At 41.2% G+C, this 19849-nt stretch overlaps 1 protein-coding gene and 1 long non-coding RNA gene across 3 annotated transcripts in view; both read right to left on the bottom strand.

Annotated features, from left to right (window-relative positions):
• Window positions 1-3741: 3741 nt before the first annotated feature.
• Window positions 3742-6223, bottom strand: LOC137788183 (uncharacterized). The gene is made up of 2 exons (XR_011077719.1): window positions 6051-6223; window positions 3742-4405 (listed from the first exon to the last, which is right to left on the bottom strand). It is a non-coding gene; the product is annotated as an uncharacterized lncRNA (long non-coding RNA).
• Window positions 6224-7508: 1285 nt separating this feature from the next.
• aqr (aquarius intron-binding spliceosomal factor) overlaps window positions 7509-19849 on the bottom strand; it is a 43278-nt gene continuing 30937 nt past the window's right edge. Inside the window, exons 32-36 of one of the 2 annotated variants that reach the window (XM_068580765.1) lie at window positions 17963-18133; window positions 13833-13918; window positions 10507-10681; window positions 9205-9315; window positions 7509-7981 (exon numbers count right to left, since the gene is read on the bottom strand). In XM_068580765.1, the coding sequence (XP_068436866.1) occupies window positions 7706-7981; window positions 9205-9315; window positions 10507-10681; window positions 13833-13918; window positions 17963-18133 (819 nt within the window). In that variant the 3' untranslated portion in view covers window positions 7509-7705. The remainder of the gene's footprint in view (window positions 7982-9204; window positions 9316-10506; window positions 10682-13832; window positions 13919-17962; window positions 18134-19849) is intronic. The other variant, XM_068580766.1, reaches the window with a different exon arrangement.

Here is a 19849-nt window from a genome sequence, read left to right as displayed (position 1 = left end):
AAAAAAAAAAAGGAGTGAGGTTTTGCCCCTGTGTGCATCAGTCAGGAGTGAGGAGTAGAAAATGAGGTTAAATAGCGCTTTGGATTGAAATTGAAATATTCATGAATCAAATTTTGTAGGTAGGCTGCTCAGCAAGAGTATTTTGATAATTCTTTCTCGGGGTCCCTCAGTCCTGAATCCTGAGCTATTTTGGTGGTAGCAGCAAATGTGCAGTCACAACTGATAGGAGAGCGTCTGAGTTTAGTACACAAACACCTCGCACCTCGAAGAAGTTCAGCTCAATAGGCTTTTGCTCTCTTGCATATATTCAAACCGTTTAATTAAGCTTATGAGATATTAGTAATTCTAACACGCTGCTTTCTTCTCTATGTGCGTACTATCTGCTTCACGGATGCTGTTGTGAAGCCAATTCCTCTCCAGACCCAAAAGAGAACGTGGCCTTGTACGATCACTGTAGCATTGCTTACACTTAAAGTATTGCACATTTTACTCCCAAAAAGTTCAGGCGCACCAATGTGTCATTCGGGCGTGTCTCTATTTGCATGTCCATGCAACCCCAGCTGCTCAACTGGGGTTTCATTTGGACTGTGATTCTGTTTCATGTTTTTTACTTTTTGACTCACCAGCTTCAAAAGTGCATCACAAGATAAAAGTAGAAACGGTGCCTCAGCAGAACTTTTCCGCCAAAATAAGCCTCTGCGGTAAACTTACGGAGAAGTTTGCTGTGAACATAGTGTAAAGTTAGCCGTCAATATTGGCGAAAGATTCCAAAGTGATTAGAAATTCCCCTGGCTAATTCCACATGAAAAGAGTTTTACTATCAGCAAACATCTCCAGTGTGAAAATGTGCAGATGGTTGGTTTTGTGTTGCTGTGTGACTGTCATGAAACAATCAGAAGGTTTTTTTCTTCTGATTCACTGCTTTGTTCTCACTGGTGCCAGACTCTCTTTTCATTCACTCTCTAGCTCGCTCGACCATCACTGTGGACTTTCTCCCTCTCTCTCTTTGTTTGCTTGTTGAGCTGGAGAAGAGGGGCACATTTTGAATGCTGTATTTACAAACAAGAACTCACACTGTGTGAATATATCATACCTTTTAATCGGCCAAACCCTCCAAATGTATAAATACATGTCTGTCTATACCTGAATTCTAAAAATGTTGCTTTACAGTTGACATTTTATTGTGCAAACTGTTCTAGAAAGGTATCACACAGATTGTACAGCTGTCAAAAGTAATGTAGTCAAGTTAAAATGTAAGATTTTGTCTTCCTGAAATGTAGCGGGACACAGTATCGCAATATGTAAAACAAAATCAAGTACAATTATCTGAAATATATACTTAACATCCCTCCACTTAACACAATCCACATTCTTTGAGGCTTAACTGAACCACTTAGCTTTCAAACTACTCACCTTGCCATAGCATGAAGTACTGCAAAATAATTACAGGAAAAAGAAATAATAGCAGTAAATGAAACTTTTCATGACAGTCTTTTCGTGAAAGGATGAACTCTTCTGAACAACATTACCTCTGCCCTCGAAGCTCAAACATGAGCTCAACCGAAGCAAACTGAACTGAGCCTAACAGCAGCAACGACGCAAAGAGGGACTTCAGGTCACGCAATTAGTATGTGCCACACGAAAATGATAATTTACCACATATTCCTCTAAAAGGTTTGTTCATCCAAAAGCATGCCCCGCCCCATTTGTCATGACAGCTCAGAGCACACTCGGCTGAGTCACATGAGTTAAAACTAACAACTAGCCGAAAAGAAGTGGAATTAAACATAGCTCCATGTCCCTCTGAGATACTGCACGCTATAATAGCCTAACTTAACTTTAGGTCAAAGTTAAAGTTTCATGGCAGAAGGAAGGGGATGGAGGTCATGCGAACATGCAACAGTGTACCGAAGGAATAATATATGAATTAAAAAAAAAGACTGGAACAAGATTTATTCAACTAATTAATGAGAATTGTTCAATATTTTGGGAAATACACTCATTTGAAAAATAACCCTGCGAAGCCAGACACAGGTGGACGGGAGTTATTTTGCTGGTTGTGACATTATGAATTAGTATGGCAAAAACGTACATCATTTATGTTGCAATGCTAGTTTATTTATTTATTTAAGGGGGCAGTGCACATTAATCAAAACATTTCTGTAAAATGTGAGTTAGCCAAGAGGCTATTTTCCATCTGTAGTCCCGAGAGGCAGATGTTTAAAACCTAAAAACAGAAATAAAATGAAATATACAAGTTTATAACATGTTGACAGAGTGTCACTGTTCCCCGCGTAGGATGTTCCCATGTTGACTCAATGAATAAAAGTTTGCTTGTACCTTTATCTAGCATCCATGCTGGACTGCAGAGCCCTGAAGCTCCGACCCTGCTGCTACACAGTGTTCTGTTCATCTGTTTATTCAAAACCTATGAAAATTGAACATGTCTCGTGTCCAAATTGCACCAATTTTCGCCATAGCACTTCCTTTTGGTGGCCAGCTATACACCCGCCAAGTGTGCATGAGATCGGATACGCAGTCCTGGAGATATGCAGACAGACTCACAGACAGCGATTCCTTGCAGTGTCAATGTGAAATGGTGCAAAGACGAGAAGCAAAATCCAATCCGATGTACCAGACGGTTATATTCGGTTGCCCCTCACAATCAAAGCTTTTTGCTGAGAACTTTTCACTTGTTCCTCTGGGTGATGGTTTTCAGAATTGAATAACTTACTCAGGCATGAACCCACAATGCCAAAACCTCTGTGTAACATCCAGGCCTTTGAGCCGTTTTCATCTTGACTGAAGATGTTTGCTTTCAAAGGCTTCGGTGGAAAAGAGGCCTAAACCCCGAATCCAGAATCTCAAAACTTTGATACAAATTTGAATGTGTCGGTCTCAAGCGACTCATTAGACACGATTCAAAAAACAATTAGATTTGAAAGTCTGGCTCACACATTCTGACACCATCTCAAAGGTTTAGTTTTGGCTTGAATAATTCCATGTTTTATTCGCAGTCTGCCTCCCAGAGTTAGTAGCTGTCTCTCACATTCTGCCACTAAATCATATTATGCAAAACATAATCATATGAATTGTTGAAAAATGTAATCGTCTAAAATAGAGAAAAAAGTATCAGTGTAGTATTTTGGAATAAGTCATAAAAGTGCCCGAGTATAGAATATCTAAAGAATAATGTCAAAAAAGTGAGAAAGTCAATAAGTAATCATAGTATATTTAAAAAGTCATACTTTAGTATGCAGAAGTCATAGTTTGGTATATTAAAAAAACTCAGACTCAAAGTGAATGTTTCTCACCATCTGCTGGCTATGAACAGCAAATGTTTGCCAACAAATTTGCCACTTCGACAACTTTATATGTTGCTTATATATCAAATGTTGTGTTTACATCTTGTTCCACTGTCCCAAAGGAGCAAAAAAAAAGGAGAAAAGAATACAGCCATAAGTTGTTGATGTGTGTTTCGGTCTGTTTTTGGCTCGAGATGACGAAGCAATTTATTTTCAACACTCTCTCCTTGACTTCCATTGAACTCGGTTGGGCTAAGCTCCAGACGCCAGTGACGCTGAATAGGAGAAAAAGCAGGTAAACAAAAAGTTTGAGGCAAAATAGAATTCCCTCCGTTATATCTTCAGCTTTCTCCGTTTCTCTATTTACCTTAAAATTTCAAAACATGGATTTTCCACCACATACTGTACACAATAAGTCAGTCGACAAACACAGAGGGCAAGTTCAAAGCAGTTTTTAATCGCATTAAAAGTTTCCATACAGTCATTTACAAGTCTAAGTATTTCCATTGTTAAATTGCCATTTTCATTCTTATCTTCTCCATGCAGTGTCATCATGAATTAAACAGCAAACACAGACCATGAACACAAAGCCTATTTTCTTCCTGACAACCCCATACAAATTTGGAGTCCGTGGTTAATTACATGTTAACAGAACAAGCGCAATCCATTTTTTCAAACCGTACATTCCTTTTTGTTACATAATTGCTCAAAAGTTTCGGACTTTTTAGTGCCAATCATTTCAGGATATGTCAACATAAAACAGGCATTAACGGTTCTCAAGGCAAATACTTTTTCTTTTTTTTTCTGTAGAGAATCGCAAATCTCTCCTCTAATCTCTGGTCCTGCTGTCTGGGCCCGATCACCCAGAGTGGATCTCAACACAAAGGCTTGCCGTGCTTCATGTTATTGGCACAAAGTCGGCCCAGATTGGCCCCCTCCAGGAGTAAGTCGGAAAATCGGTCCAGGCCGAGGCAGGTGGTGAGGGGGCTGATGAGGCCGTAGAGACCTCCTAAGGTGATGCTGAGAGGCCAGCCTATGCAGATCAGAACCAGCAGCCAGATAACGCTCCAGAAACATGACCCGCAACTGGCCATCCTCGTCTAGAAAGAGGAAGACAAAGATGAGTGGCGCGAATCAAAGTGCCCACCAGCATGCTTTGCAAAGCCAAATTCATACAACTAGAACTGATCATTGGAATTTGAGTGAAAGCCCGGCAGAAGTGCACTTTAGGATAGTAACCGAAAGTATGTCAGTCACGGCAATAACAGCAGAGTGTGTTCCTGTGAGCGGCCGTGCCTCTTCAGCAATGATGGGAGATTATCAGATTGAAACGTGCCCTGTTGATGATCTGGATGTATTTGTTAGGATTAGGCAGTGGCCTTGACAAAGCATGATAAGCTGGCAAACACAAGCAATAACCAACAGGCCTGTCTGCCTGGTGAGGTCAATGGGCCGCCCACTTACAGGGTGTTGAAGACCGACGCTGGCACATTAGTCACCCACTAATAGCAGATCAGTGGAGATCATGCATAACTTTGGTAATGAGCATTACTTTATCTGTCAATGCCGATAACGAACAGTGGCTTGGAAGATGATGTGCGGCAATTTTGAGCTGTTCAAACTGCCGTTGTATTATCTGTGAGGAAAAAAAATGCTAATTGGAATGGTGTGTAATGTGTGATCAACCATACCTGATGCTTTATGGGCCTATATGCATCCACGCACACACTATAATAATAATATCTATAACTATATAATATATACTGTGCATATAATACATGTGTATTATATATAGCTATATAATATATATACACACTGCACATATAATAAATGTGTATATATATAAAGAAAATATGTGGAGACTTTTACAATAGTGATATTTGATTTCACCCAAGGAAATGCATTATTAAGAGAGAGCTCTTTCGGTTTTAAAATCCAACAGAATAATCTGCCCCGAGGCCCAGCCTTGAAATTGAGATTGTAGAAGTGATGGCTTTATGAGTGTGAAAGCGTTGTGTGCTGTCAGGCTGATTCCCCACGCCTGTTTTAGCTTTAAGAGACAATGGTCAGATGCTTCTTCCCTCCAGGCACTGTCTTGACGATGTACTGTGTAATTTCCTGTTATGACAAGTAGGGTTGGGCATTAAATGACACATTCAACAAGAGTGTGTCCCACGGTGGAACCCGTGCTTTTGGGACATGAGGAAAAAAAACACACACACGCACACACACGGCTCGTAAATTATTTAAAAGGGAAGTGTAATATTGCACAACCTGAACAATTGGACTCCAGACCTTAAATAAAACACTTCTGCTGTTCACTTCTCTGTTCACTTCTCTATCTCTGTTGTGCGGTCCATAAATTCTTCCTCTTGCACCTAGAATTAAAAAACTTTGTTTTTCCACGATTACATGAATCGCAAATCTCTTTAAATAACATACTATACAGCTTAAGAGGCAATTTTATTAAGTATAATTGTGGTTATTTGGTAATTTAAAGAGACTTGCAATTCATGTAACAGTCCAAAAACAAGATTATGGGCAAGAGGAATAATATATATACACACACACACACACGTATACTGTATATAAATTACTCATCAAATCATGATCTACTACTAAAGCCTGCTGTTAGTCTCTGTGACACATCAGCCCCATAGCAAAGGTTAGAAGTGAGCGCTTTGCAAAGTAGCTATTAACCAAATGAATGAATACTTGTCGTGTGAGTATAAAAGACATGTTCACCTTCAGCAGAGAAAGATTCTGGAGGATGCGAGCTCTAATCTCCTTCTTGCTTGCAGCTATTCCTTCAAGTCTCACAGACCCTTCTCGAGACTTCCAGAGCCGTTGTGTGCGAGCAGCGGCCACGTCCCACCAGTTAGCTCTAATTTACAACAAGGGACCACAGGCTACTACATTCTCAAGAGGCCAGCCGGAAGAAAACACACAAAGTTAGTGGCTGAACGGCTTCGCGGAAGGAGAATGTTGCACAATACAAACACTCATGTGACTCAAGAAAGAGTACGCTTGCTGTCATGGGATTTGTAGAGAACTTATTGGTGATATATATATATATATATATATATATATATATATATTTTTTTCCTTCAGTATATATTTATATATATGACAGAACAGTACATTTGTGTTATGGCTGCACACAAGTTTATTGTGGTAGTTTGTTCAGTCAGTAAAAATAAAACATTTCAGCATCATGTGATACAGTAAATTGGTCTTTGTCTCGCAGGCTTCATGCCAAAACCAGCAGCAATTTGTACAGGCAGACTCGGCCGACAGGGATAATCTTCCTTATCTAACCTCTCATTCTAATCCTTTTCTCAGCCGACAGAGGCATATTCTGATACTCCAAAATACTCATGAGAACTTGGAGCCGGAGTGCTCTGCTTTCAGAAGATGGGGAGGCGGGGGGAACAAAACATTACATGGCTCCACACTTGACTGAATACAACAAATGTGTCTCTCCACATCTATCAACACATAGTCCTCCATCAGGTCTTTACACTGGCCCAGGCTCGAGCAGCTGTGCAGCTGACCTGTTCTCTGAGCCTGCCTGAGGTATGATGTAACAACAACCAACCTTTGGTGCATGATAATGAATGAATTTCCAGTCTGTTTTTGCCTTCAGGGCTGTGGACTGCGTTAACCTCTTCAATTCTAAGTGAATTTATGTTTGAACGACAACGACTTGGGGTGGAACTTGGCTTTTGAATAGTTGCTTTAATGCCAACACAACTGTTAAGCGCCAAATTTCGTCGTCAAAAAACCTGAACCTGAAGTTACTCTGCGTTAGTACTCGACCCAAAGTTATGAATGACAAAGAATTCAAGGCTTGCTAGTTGAGCGACTGTGTACATCCAGAGGGCAAGTTGAAATCCCCCAGCATGCACACTGGCCCTTGGGTGAAGCGACTGACCTACAAATGCAGCTTAGTCGCAGCTTGTGGAGCTGGTATAGGCTGAGCCAATCAGATTTGAGTTGTGCTTAAAGCAGAGGAGGGCAGCAGATGAATGGATGGAAGTATCATGACAGAGAGATTTTAACAAGGCTTAAACATGTTGACGATACACTGTATTTGTCTGTCAGATTGTGCGTGTGAGAGCGATTAGAACATCTTTAGGAGTAGTATAAGCTCTGGTGGGTGCACATGTAGAAAAACATGTAACAGACAATAAAGGAGTTGCATTTATTTTATTAAAAAAAAATGATGGTTACAAAATGTTATGTTTAATAAAAAATGAAAGAAACATTTTCACCAGAATCTTCTTTCCGTAGAAAACTAATTCACAAATATTGACTCCCCACTAAGCTTTCCAAAGGGAAAGTCCACTTGATTCCCTAAATAACTGAGGCCCTTAATTAAAGTCCCATATGTAGATGCTCTACGGCTTTTGCTCAGATCCACCGACCACCTCGTCATCGTCGCTATCGCTGTCTCTGCCAGGATGCTCTGGCATCTTCGCATGGCCCAGTGTATCTTGCTTTTCTTCCTTCTCGCTGGTGTCCTCTGTGTTTGGCTTTGAGTTTGACTCCCCTTCTGGGGTTTCCTGCTCCATGGGGGTTGGTTCCTGTGGGTCCTCGGCGCTCACTGGCTCTTTCTCAACCACAGCATCGGTCTTGGTTTGTTGTGGAGGCAGGGCCAGTTTCTCCTGTTGCTGCTGAGAAGCCGTGGAAAAGGAAAGCATAAAACATGTTAAAGAATATTTCCACCTTGATTTCATATAATCCTATTACTAAAATATGATATCTACTTGTATTCTCCTGGGACATAGTCTATGTTGAGGGCAGAGTAGAATACCATCAAAGCACAGTCTTTTTTTTTACAAGGCTACATTCAGACTGCAGGCAAATCCGATTTGGTTCTCAAATCCGATCTTAAAAAGGCAGATTGTCCCCGCCGTTATTTGCAATTGATCAGATAAGATTTGTGTGTTGTGACATCATTAACCCTATCTCCATGGGTTGCTGTGGTAACCCTCTCGGCATCAGTAACAATTAAGCTGTGCTGGCGGTGCAGCTTTCTATCAAGGAAGCATTTACCTTGGAAACAATCGCGCTGCTTGCAGTCAAGTTGCAAGTGCAGAACTCCTCCGTTGCACCAGACAAACTCGGCAACGAAAGAGGTTGGTACACATTGCAAAGGGCAAGCAGCGAAAAGAGCAAGCAGAGTGGAAGTGCCAGCGGACAATTTATTTTGGCGTCTTTCCACGGACTATTGTTCTCATCTGCTGTCCTCTATAGCGCTCTGCGAGTCGCAGAATAGATTCTGTTCAGCACTTCCACACTTTGAATTACGATTTGTGCCGCCAGAATGTCTGGACTGAGGCGCATCTGTAGGAATTAGACTGGAATTGCATTTGAAACTACCTCGCAATGTGGTTTGCGAGGTCGGATCCCATTTTCAAAAATTGCATTGTATTTTCTGGGGTCTAGACTTTCAGCGCTAGCAGTGTGAACAAGTCCTAACTTCTTCTCTTACAGTCGTGTCAAAATCCTCTTTTTAATTGCACAAGAGACAATATGTGACAGTGGATAAAATGTGAAAAAATTCATCTGTCCTGTTAACTCTCCATATGCACTACGACAGATCTCTTACATCTGACCCAATTACTGTTCTGCATTAAAGATACTAAAAAAGCAACCAGGGAGAGACACTGACAGCTTTTAGCAGCACTTAATGTCACAAGACTTAAAGGTATAATATGAATATTTGTTAGTGGTGTGTGTGTACACTCTACTCTTATAAACGAATCAGTTGTAAATAGTAAAATCAGCCTCTCTTCGATGATGCGCCTATGAGACAGCAACACTACTGCGATGCTGGTTGTTTTAAATGTTGTTTGATGGCACTACTCTTATTGTATTTATTAGAGGCGTTTACCTGTTTGTACTTCTGGGATGTCTGGATCATGTGCATGTACATATTATACACCAGGTTGGTCATCTCTGGCATGTTCTTGATAATTTGGTCTGGCTGTCCAGAAGCATCTCTCTGGGAGAAGGAAACAAAAAAAGATCAGTCAGAGAAGGAAAATTTTGAATCCAGGCTGTGATGTAAAAGGAATGGTGATATACACGTACATCTGTCTTGTTAGCAGGCTCCACATCGTAAATGATTTATCTGATGCAAATGTGCGAGGATATTACAATCCATCTGCCCGTTATCTTCTTGTTATTTGAAAGAAAATGTCTCACTTGCCGCTTCAAGCGATTGCTGCTCACGCACCATCAAAAGGAGTTAAGGACGCAGAGTTGTAATTTGAAAATATTAGCATGCAGACAGAGTTTGACATCCTAAACTGAGGAGTGAGGCGAGCAGAATATGCAATCTGCTGGGCTGTTACCTCCTAAATACAGGGGTGATGCTCCGAGTACTGTAAAACTATCAGTAAAAACATCAAGGCTTTATTGTGTTTCCACGTGATTGACCGTGATCAGACACTACGTTTTACAGTCTGCCTAATACTATCCAACAGTGCTGTAGATAAGTATACATTCAGATGGAGCATTAAACAGCTGTGTACCTGTAGCTTTACAACTACTTCTGAGTCAGCAATATGAAGGAGCCTGTTTTACCTCTGGTCTTGTTGCCAGACAAAAATCTGACTTCTAATCTGCATCTGCGTGTAAGCAGCATGGCTTTACTGACTCCAGAGATGGGCTAAGCAGGGGCCCCATGTGTGTGCCCAAGAGAACTGTCCCCCATGGGGATAAACACTCTAGAGTCATAGGAAGTGTCAGAGGCTATGGGGTATTTTAGACACCCCTGTTGCCACACACGCCAGTCAGCATCACACAGTGACCAGACAACAGACGTCTCATGCGGGCCTGCCGGGATTTGGGAGAGTGGTTTTGTTTTCTGACCTCTGGGGGTTAATTATAGTCAGGCTGTGTTTCCCATGCTTGCACATGGCCCCTGCAGAATGCTGTTAACAGGCCGGGGCCAGTGGGGACCAAAGGGAAAGAAGATGCCATTCAGAATAAAGAGGCAGGATTGGACAGAGTCAGGGGGCCGTTGCACCATTGTTGCTGCAGATGCTGGAGAGTGCAACAGTTTTGTGGAAATGGATTGATGTGGAACATGTGCAAAAGCAAGTTCAGTTGTTGTTGGCAAATGTGGCTATTGAGTGAAAACGATTGAACATTAAGATACTGGTGTGTGCGTGCGTGTGCGTTGACATACGGGCTGCTCCTGGCTGTAGTACTCGTGTGGCCTGATGTGCAGCTGCATGAGTCTGGCAGTGAGCTGGCTGAAGACAGGGGTCAGCTCAAAGCAGTTTTGGAACAACGACACCCGTCCAAAGATGTACAGACCCAGTCTCGCTCTCGACATAGCGACCACCAGACGCCTCACATCCCTGTGGAGTGAAAAAAATAAAAAGTTAAAAATTGGTTTAACAGGAGAGCCGAAAAAATAACAAAAGAATCTACGGGAAGTAGAAGGAAAGTGTGAAGAAATTGTGTGTATGGTGAAAAAACTGAAGCAAAGGAATCAAAGTGGAAGGATCGAATGAAGACTCAAGGAAGGGAAAAAGCCGTGCAGAGTAAGAGGAGAGAGGTTTAGTGAAGTATAAGCAGCAATAGGTGAGGGGAGACACAGAAGCTAAGAGAATAATAAACGAGTGGAAGGCAAAAGGCAGGGATGAACAAGACACACAAAGAGAGGGAGAGGTAGAGAGTATAAGAGCAGGCGAACAAGTTATTTTTTCTTGTCATCCAGTAGAATTAAGAGATTAGAGACAGGGGAGTAATTTCAGAGAATGGCAGAATCCTGCTCGACTTGCTCTAGTGGCGAAAAAGGTTGTTTATCGGTCCTATTTTAGAGAATTAACACCGAATGCCAATATACACACACAAGTTAAACAACTAAAAACATTTCGAACACTGCATTTGACAGCCCGAGCGTAAAATACAATATCTTGTGTCCTCATAGTGTATACATCCATCTACTATTATTTAACTTGGCTGCATTACACATGGTAGAGGACAAATTCCAGGACAACTTCTAAAACCCACAAAACTGTACCATGAAAAAATGCTATTTATTTTTTTTAAAAAGGGAGGAGATTGTAATTGTATATAAAAATAAATCTCCGTAATGGTACCCTTCGTGTGTTTTAGGTGTTTGAATAGGCAACAAAATGGAGCTTAGCAAAATATGACCAGCTGGCCCGTAAATCTCAGACAAAAGCAAACTGGTTTATTGAGCACGGGAGAGAGAAGGCAGAGCATATATGGGGGGAGTGTTTCGCTTATTCAAACATCTGTGGTGGTAGTGGAAACAGTCATTCGTTTGATGTACAAGAATTTGGCACACACCCACGTTTGTATGCACACGCTTACAAACACACAACATATACATACGTTGAAATGTAGCCAAATTCTTTTGAATATGTCCACCTGAGCACTTCCTGAGATTAAGAGGATTATTTTTTACAATATGCATGATGAGTTCCATGAATATGTAGAAGGAAAAAACGGCTTATGAAAACCATTCTGCAGGGTTTATGATCAAGTTAACGTATGCAGCCGGTAGGTTTATATAATTTTCAAGCAAACTGCAAAATTTCAAGCATGCTACAAAATGAAGCTTGAAAGCTAGAAACATTTCCAGATAGAAACTACTACAACCACACACACAACAATGAGCAGAAAGCTCTAGAAGAAGGGAGCCAATCGTGAAGCATGGTCGTCTGTGCACACGCCACGACTGAGAAACGCCCACCTGTGCTTTGACATGGCCAAGTGGTCAAATACTATTTGTGTGTTCTCACATGTGTGTCAGTGTGTGTACATGTCAGAATGGGTCTAGATCTGTGCTTCCCTGTCAAAGTGTGCTCCTGCACGTGAGCGTGCCTGTGTGTATTAGCGGGAATGCTTCTCCCATCAAAGCGAGGGTCAGCTTGTCACATGGTCAGCTGCGTCCCCTGTGGTTGTCTTGGCAGCAGATTGCCATGAGGACAGAAGCAGTAAGAGTCCTACCTCACAATCTTCACACAACTGAGCGCGGCATGTTGCATTGTGGGGAACGCAGCCTACAGGTTTAAACGCTTAATATTAATAGGAAATAAACTGCTTCAATTTGCTGCTAGGTAGGAATTGCATTAACAAGGAAACCAGAGACTTAATGTGGATGGTAGGCTTGAACAGAGGTTTCAAAACTAGTGACCACGGCAAACAGTCTGTTCTATTTTTATTCAAGTTCTATGACTCCATCACTCGGGGTAAGAAGAAAACTAGGTTTTCAGGCCCTTGAAGTTCAACATTCTTACTTATCCAGGGGAAAAGAAACTCGTGTATACCCCTTCACAGACTGATAACTAGAGTTGTAGCACATTGTTCAAGGGACAACCTTTGACGGCCTCCCAATGTTGTGTCGGCTGAGAATGTGTGTAAGGATGCAATATCCAGTGTAAGACAAGATCAAATGAGTGATACAGAGAGGAGAGCGCTCGCTGCCAGCAAGATAAACTACCACTCTCTGTGGCCCGCTGCACTTCTCATTCCCAACTACATCAATTCATTGCTTTATCTGTGAGCTGAGGCTAGAACAAAATAGAGCTTTTAAGTGTTTGCTCTGCCGGGTAAAAGGGTGTGGAGTGACAGAGTGTGTGTATGTATTTAGGTAGAAAAGAAATGGCTTATTATTCACACAGGGTTTTCCAATTTGCAGACTGTCCAATGTGAGGGCGGCTGATTTCAGTGGCAGTACAGCTGTGATAAAGCTGTGCTGTACTGTAGCTGTTGTCGAAATGGCACCAGAGGCCAGCATTGCAAGCAGAAGTACTGTGGAAGACTTTAGCCGTAATCGTATTAAAACATGGAGCGTATTAGGTGTGAGGAGCTCATCAGGATGTCATGGCAGCCGAGGACTCAAAGGCCATTTCACTACAAATAAATTCAGTGAAATGAGGAAGGAGGTGGGAGTGAAGAGAAGAGGGAGCACAGAGATAAGGAGAGTGAGCTGAAGACTAAGAAGAGAAGCCAGCATGGGAATGTAGTTGAGTGGATAGCAATGGGACATGGAACAAAAAAAGAGAACATAAAACCTACCACTGCAGTTTGGTGGACCATCATGCCTCTTAATGACTGTTATATGGTACGCCTTTGATCAGAGCAAAGCTCTTTGTTTGATAGTCTCACCCCAATCATCAGAGCACAATGGCTTTTCTTAACCAGAACAAAAAGTACAGTCCTGAAGCCCACTTTGTCCTCCCTGCCTCAAATTAAGATCATGCATACTTCAAGACAGCCAGTGTTAGTCTTTTTTTTTGTCCTTTAGCAAACTTCATTTAGTAGTTACACATGACAAAAGGAGAAACCCTCCTGAGAGAGTTGGTGTTTCAGTTACATTTAAGTGCCAACATTTTTGCTGTGCTGTTTCCCCGGCTGATGTGTATCTAAGGAGCAGATCCTATTAAACATTTTTTTTTCTGTGGAATATCCGCTTACGGTGTCTATTTTTAGTCAGGCAAGTTTTTCTGCTTGGCATGTATTGTAAGTAGTTACCTCAGGTGTCCCACGGCTTTGGTCCGGACCAGTGAGAGGATGATGTAGTCATTCTGCTGACCCTGGAACCTATCCACTGTTGTCACCTGCAAGGACACACAAACATATTCATTATAGAATGGGTTTTCTTGCTGTAATCCCTGTGGGCCACATGGGCTAATTCGGCTTTGAGGGCATTTGACGCCACCAGTCTCACTTGGGCCCCTGAGACTCTAGGCCCAGGTACTGGGGGCCACGCTGCTTGACTGGATCAGTGATTATTTCAGAGAGACAGAATGAAGAAGTGGCTGTTTTTTCTCTCTCCCCACCCCCAAAAGCAAAAGGAAGCTTGTTTCAGACAATCTGCCTTTATACTCATACTAACTCATGTACATGAAAGTAATAAAACATTTATAAGTAAATCTGGACCCCCCCTCCCCCTTTCTCTCTGTGTTTGTTTGTTAAAATAATGTTAGCCTAAACCCACATGGAGCAAGACTGTGTGTGAATAATGGTTACATAAACAAAATGGGTCCTAAGTCCTGCATTAAAAAAATACTCCTATGCATTTATATAGGCTACATGCTGCAAAATTCAAATCCCAACAAAACAAGGTTGGCCTTTCCTCTATAGATCGATCCTGCAGAGTGGATCAATAGATCATCTGCTCCCATCGAGAGGCCACATAGGTCCAGGACTACAGCAACCAACCTATAAACCAGCCAGTCTAAATAAATAATCAGGTGGCCGCGGTTACCTCTGATTAGCTAATGCAACTTTAAATGATCCTGAAACCCTCTTTACGTCTTCCTGTTGCTCTGCGGAACAGGTGCAGCACCAGAGGCAACAGTATGTCGGTTTTACAATAGCATGTGGCGTCGTGGGCTATATATTTAAGTCAATCAGCTGCTTTACAGAAATGTGGCATACACAGATCCACTCTAGCACACCCTTTGGAGGTGTAGACTATAACTGCAGATTTAAAAAGGGGCAATAACTGCATTGTTTCAACCAAAACAGTGTTACTTGTTTAGTAGAGAAAGGGCACTTAAAAGAGTGTTATTCTTAGCACACAGACAGTGAAAACGAAGCCCAGATAGAAAATCTCCCTACGGCATAGCATTTTGCGTGGTGTTTAGTTATTTATGAGAAATCTTCCAGGGAGTGAATTACAGAGGTCATGTCATTGTGGCACATGCATGTCTGTGGATAAAGGAAGCACAACAACACACACAGAATATGCTGCGAGACACATTTGTGCACATAGACACAGTTTGTTGCAAAGAGAAACTATTTTCTTTTATCTCTGCCTCCTTCTCCTCATGGTCATGAAGACAGTGACGTACCGTCTCTATGCTAATGTTCAAGCGTGGATCTCTACTTTTTGACTATCATTCCTGCTATGTCTTGTTCATGGCAATTACAGCTCCGAATGTGCAGAAGTCAGACTGTCGGATTAATACATTTTTTACAAGAGACTCTCAGGAATGACAGAGTTAACAATGTTATGACTCATTCTTTGTGCCTTCATATCCACGTGTCTAAGGATTTCATATCGGTCTTAAAAAGGCATGCTGGGTGACGTTAGGAAGATGTTTCCCTCTCTAAACGTTGACACATCTGTTAATAATCTAACTAAACATAGATCAACTTCGTCACAATTGCTTACAATTTCAATATTGTTTTGCTTGGCCGCCTGTAAGAACTGGGCAGAGATTTGGGTAAGAGGAACAGATCCAATGGCTTTGAATCTAGTTTGCATTTATGTAATAACGATTTAATAAGCAATCTGAATGAATAAACACTCTTCCGGTGTTTAAAATATACAGCACAAACAGAAAGCGAGCTAATTTGGACCTCGTCTGTAAACTAAAAAAAACACATCATTAAAGATGTGTATGCATACATATGAATGCCAACTGTTGTTTTAGATTCAGTAGATAGCTTAGGCTCATATATTTATTTAATTTTGGGATTGTGGCTGGTGTTAACTGTCCCTCCACTGCTTATCTTACTAAAGGAAGTCATAGCTGTAAAGAAAGATGGCTGTTGACATTTGCTTAGTTTTAGATATTGTGGCATATACTCAGACACACTGTGGCCCCAATGCTCTGCGCCATGACCTTTCAGCAGCTCAGCATTTTCCCATAAGAGCCCCTCTTTCTTTTTCATCTCCCCCCCTCTCTTCTCAGCAAATTTAACAGCCTGTCACCACTGTCACTTTATTACGAGGCATGCATACTGACTTATGCCATGAGCACGATGAATGACACTTTGTGTCTTAACATTGTAGGACATTTAACATGACCAAGCACAATTTCTTGCTTGCTGTCAGAACAGGGGATATGACAAAGCAACAAGGTAGTGTTGCATGGCACAAAATACAAACAGCAGAATAAAGACTCGCAATGAATGCACAATGCACACAAGGCCAGAAGACACATTTACTTCCTGCCTGCTTATTAGACACTTCATAAACAGTAATAATCTGGAATTTGGGTTTGTACATTTATGTGTTAAAGGTACTAACATAAATTTGATATTCTGTATTTGTTATTGTCATCAAATCCCACGAAAAGACCCCAAAAAACAATATAATGGTCCTACTAACAAAGACGGGGTTGCAGCTTAGTCTACAGAGCCAAAGACCTCCATTAAAACAAAAAAAGAACACTATGAATTAGTGACCCGCTCTTGAAGATGCTTACATGCTGGAGAATCAGATATTATCAAGAGACAACTTTGATTTAAAAAAAATAAGTATTTTCTTAATATTTGTTGACAATATGACAAATAATAATAAAAGAACACATTTATTTAATATATATTTATCCCTATATTAACCAACTTGCTTCCCACTTACACTACACAGACAAATATATGTCAATAACACGATGTAATTGGATGCATGCTGACCCTCTGCTAATGACCGGTGATGTGCCATTTACACTCCAATCTTGCAAATTTCTCTGGCATTCCTAAATATTCTGTGGCATCGTACAGTCAGTAAAAGCCTCGAAGAACAGAGACCACAGAAAGGTGAGAGAATATGGGTTGGGGGAAAAAAGAGGAAGACAAAGGAACGCATAACCTGAGGCTAGCGGGTGAAAACATTTAGCAGTACAAACAGAAAACGGATGAAGAACCGTGCCAACGGGCTGCTGACTTAACACAGTGTAAAGGAAGGAAAGAGAGGAGCGAGACAAGACGAGTAGGGGGGAATACCGTGGGCTGAAGACAATCCAACAGTATTCTTTAGGGATGAACACAGCACGGAATCTACACCCACTCTCAAAGAATGCACATTTAAATCCTGTCCTCAAACACACACTCTTACAGAAGCCTCCGTGAATTTGATGTGCAGAGGTATTTCGTCAGCTGGTGTGTTTACTGTTTAGGACAGAGGGGACAATGTCTCTTGCTGCTCTTAGGTCTTATGACCTGCAGCAGCTTATAGTCCTGTGATTTGATGGAGCAGTGCCAGGTTGAAAAAAAGAGAAATACTGTTGTGCCTTGCCTACAACAGCCAAAAAGTTTATTGCACAGTAATTTTCCACCCTTCAGGAATTATGCAGATCCACTTAATTCAAGGAATACTGTGTGTCACGCTGCAAAAATGAGTTGAGAAAACGTGGATTTGAAATGAACAAACCTTCTTAAATGTTGCAGGGGGAAGAGAAGACTGTGTGTTTGTGGTAATGGGAGGCAAGAAACAGCAAAAAGCCACATGTGGATTGAAAGATGTGAATTTCTTTCTCAGTGCAACAGAGGATAGAAGGTTGGTGCATTGAATGCTGAAGGTGTGGAAAAAAACGTTTGTGTGTGTCATGATGTTCCTACTAATGTAATGAGTACTACACGCATATATGATGTGAACATATGTCTGTTCTTCCTGACAGGAGAAAATAAATGTGTCAACCTCAAAGGATATTAATAGTGTTGCCAGTACATGCATGTGTATGTGGGTGTGTATCAGTCATGGAATGCATAATGGGCACAGCCATGCTTCCGTTGAAAAGAAAAAAGTTCCTCAGACTTCATTTACATCTCATAACGACATACTTCTCCTGTCACATGCTTTACAATCATTTAAACAATACAATCATTGGATACAGCTGGGGTCAGTGTCAACTGGTGCACGAGGTCCTTACCTTGTTAGGCTGACTAAAGAAGGAATTGCCGGCACAACGCTGGTTGATGACGTCTCTGATCAAGTGTTTTTGTCCATTGTAGGTGGTGAGGATACTAATGCGGTCAGCTGGGTAGCCCAACAGACGCATGTACATGAACAAAGCCACAGAATACTCTGCCTCCGCCAGGTTCTTTAGACAAAGGAGAAAAGGAGGGGTAAGATTAATATAATCATATTTGAGCTATCCAGTCGTGCACACAAGTAATGACATATAAAAAAAATTGTTTGTGAAAATGAACTCAAAGGCAATTCAGTAATTTCATAGTGAATCAAAGCAGTAAGCTGGATGACCCAAACACATGGGTCTCGCGTCCTATGAGCAAACCCAGGGGTGTCTGCTGTGTTTGACACCTTGCTGCCCTCGTTCTCTTTTACTTTAACATCACGCTCTAGCCCTTTCTCGCCTGTCAAGTGTTTAACTTTTCAGCCAGATAAAAGCCTACTCATTCATGCATGAGTAACCATCTGATTTGGGTCGGAATTAATTGCCTTAGACAAAGCTCAATACCAACACTAGCCAGGCCGGGACAAAATGTCCGAATCTAGGAACCCCGGCATGAAAATAAGGAGGGTGACAGCATTATCTTTAATTTGGCATTCATATTTAATAAGCAGGAAATAGCTGATTGTGACAAAAGGCTGCTATCACAACTATATTTATTTACAATACAACTAGGAAAGGTCAGACTTTTGATATGAAGATGATTTTTTTTACAGGCGAATAGGAATTTTAAATATATATATATTTTCAAAAAAACACAAACAACAATGTGTAAGGCCAACGTTGCATGCGTCATTCACCAACAGATTCCTCCACGTGTGCATGCCGGCTCCAAAGCTACACTCTGTCTTTCAAATGTGACCAAAAAAAGAAAAGGGCCAACAGTATGCATTATTCATCCAGTTTCAATTAAGCCTGGACTGCAGCCTCACATCTTTGATAATAATGTATGCAGCTTCATCAACAGTTCCTGATCCAGCTGCACCAGAGTCAACACATCAAAACAGTGATAGCCTTTGTTCTTCTTCCCCTAATAACCGTCTCCAAAGGGCAGAAATTCATAACTTTAATGGCCAAACCATGTTTTTACTAATACAAATTATATATGTAAGTTTTGGCAGTTAATGTTAGTCAAGTTTTTTCAAGGAAACATATTTAACATTAATCGACAAAATGTCAGTATTCATCTGCCCACAAGACAGTGATAATGAGAGAAAAATGTTGTGCTCGGTGGCCTTGCCGTATTCATTTTGGCCATTTCTTTAATGTTTGGTTCCTTGTGAAACATGATTTACTTTCGTACATATTATTAAGGAAGTGAAGACCCCATTTCAGTTGATATTTATGATTTCAGTTGTGAGTAAAAACAGCAAAAAATACTAACGAGGCATGGTTACCGTTGGACTGCAGAGCAAAACAAACGAATAAGAAGGGGAGAGTGAAAATTGTGGTGTAGATACTAACACATACGAGGTAATACGAGCAATAAATCTAGTCAACCAGTGAGTAAAGTCCACGATGCTTTCTGCTCTTAAGGAATTGAAAATGGAGCTTGAGAAGCAGAAAAGGTTTGACTAACAAGCATAGTGGCCGAGAAAAGCCATTTTCTAACAAGAGAAAGTAGTGGATTTAGATAAGCATCTTACCCTTTATGAGCCATTTGACAACTTGGGAACTATTAACTGGCTCAGACTCTGTGTCGAAGGAGCTTTAACAAATGAGGCGAAGAAGCAGGAGCAGATCTTTGGACTATGGAGTGTGCGAATACACGCACTTGATTATGAATGTGAAGGGTGCGCATGGTTGTGGCAGCGTTTGTTCAGCTGTGACAGACATTCAGCATGC

This window comes from Clinocottus analis, unplaced genomic scaffold (genome assembly GCF_023055335.1).
Source record: "Clinocottus analis isolate CAN_PGR_092001 unplaced genomic scaffold, fCliAna1.0.p SCAF_17, whole genome shotgun sequence".
Taxonomy (NCBI): Eukaryota; Metazoa; Chordata; class Actinopteri; order Perciformes; family Cottidae; genus Clinocottus; species Clinocottus analis.
Note: the sequence above shows the minus strand (reverse complement) of the source record. Positions and strands in the feature narration are given on the sequence as shown.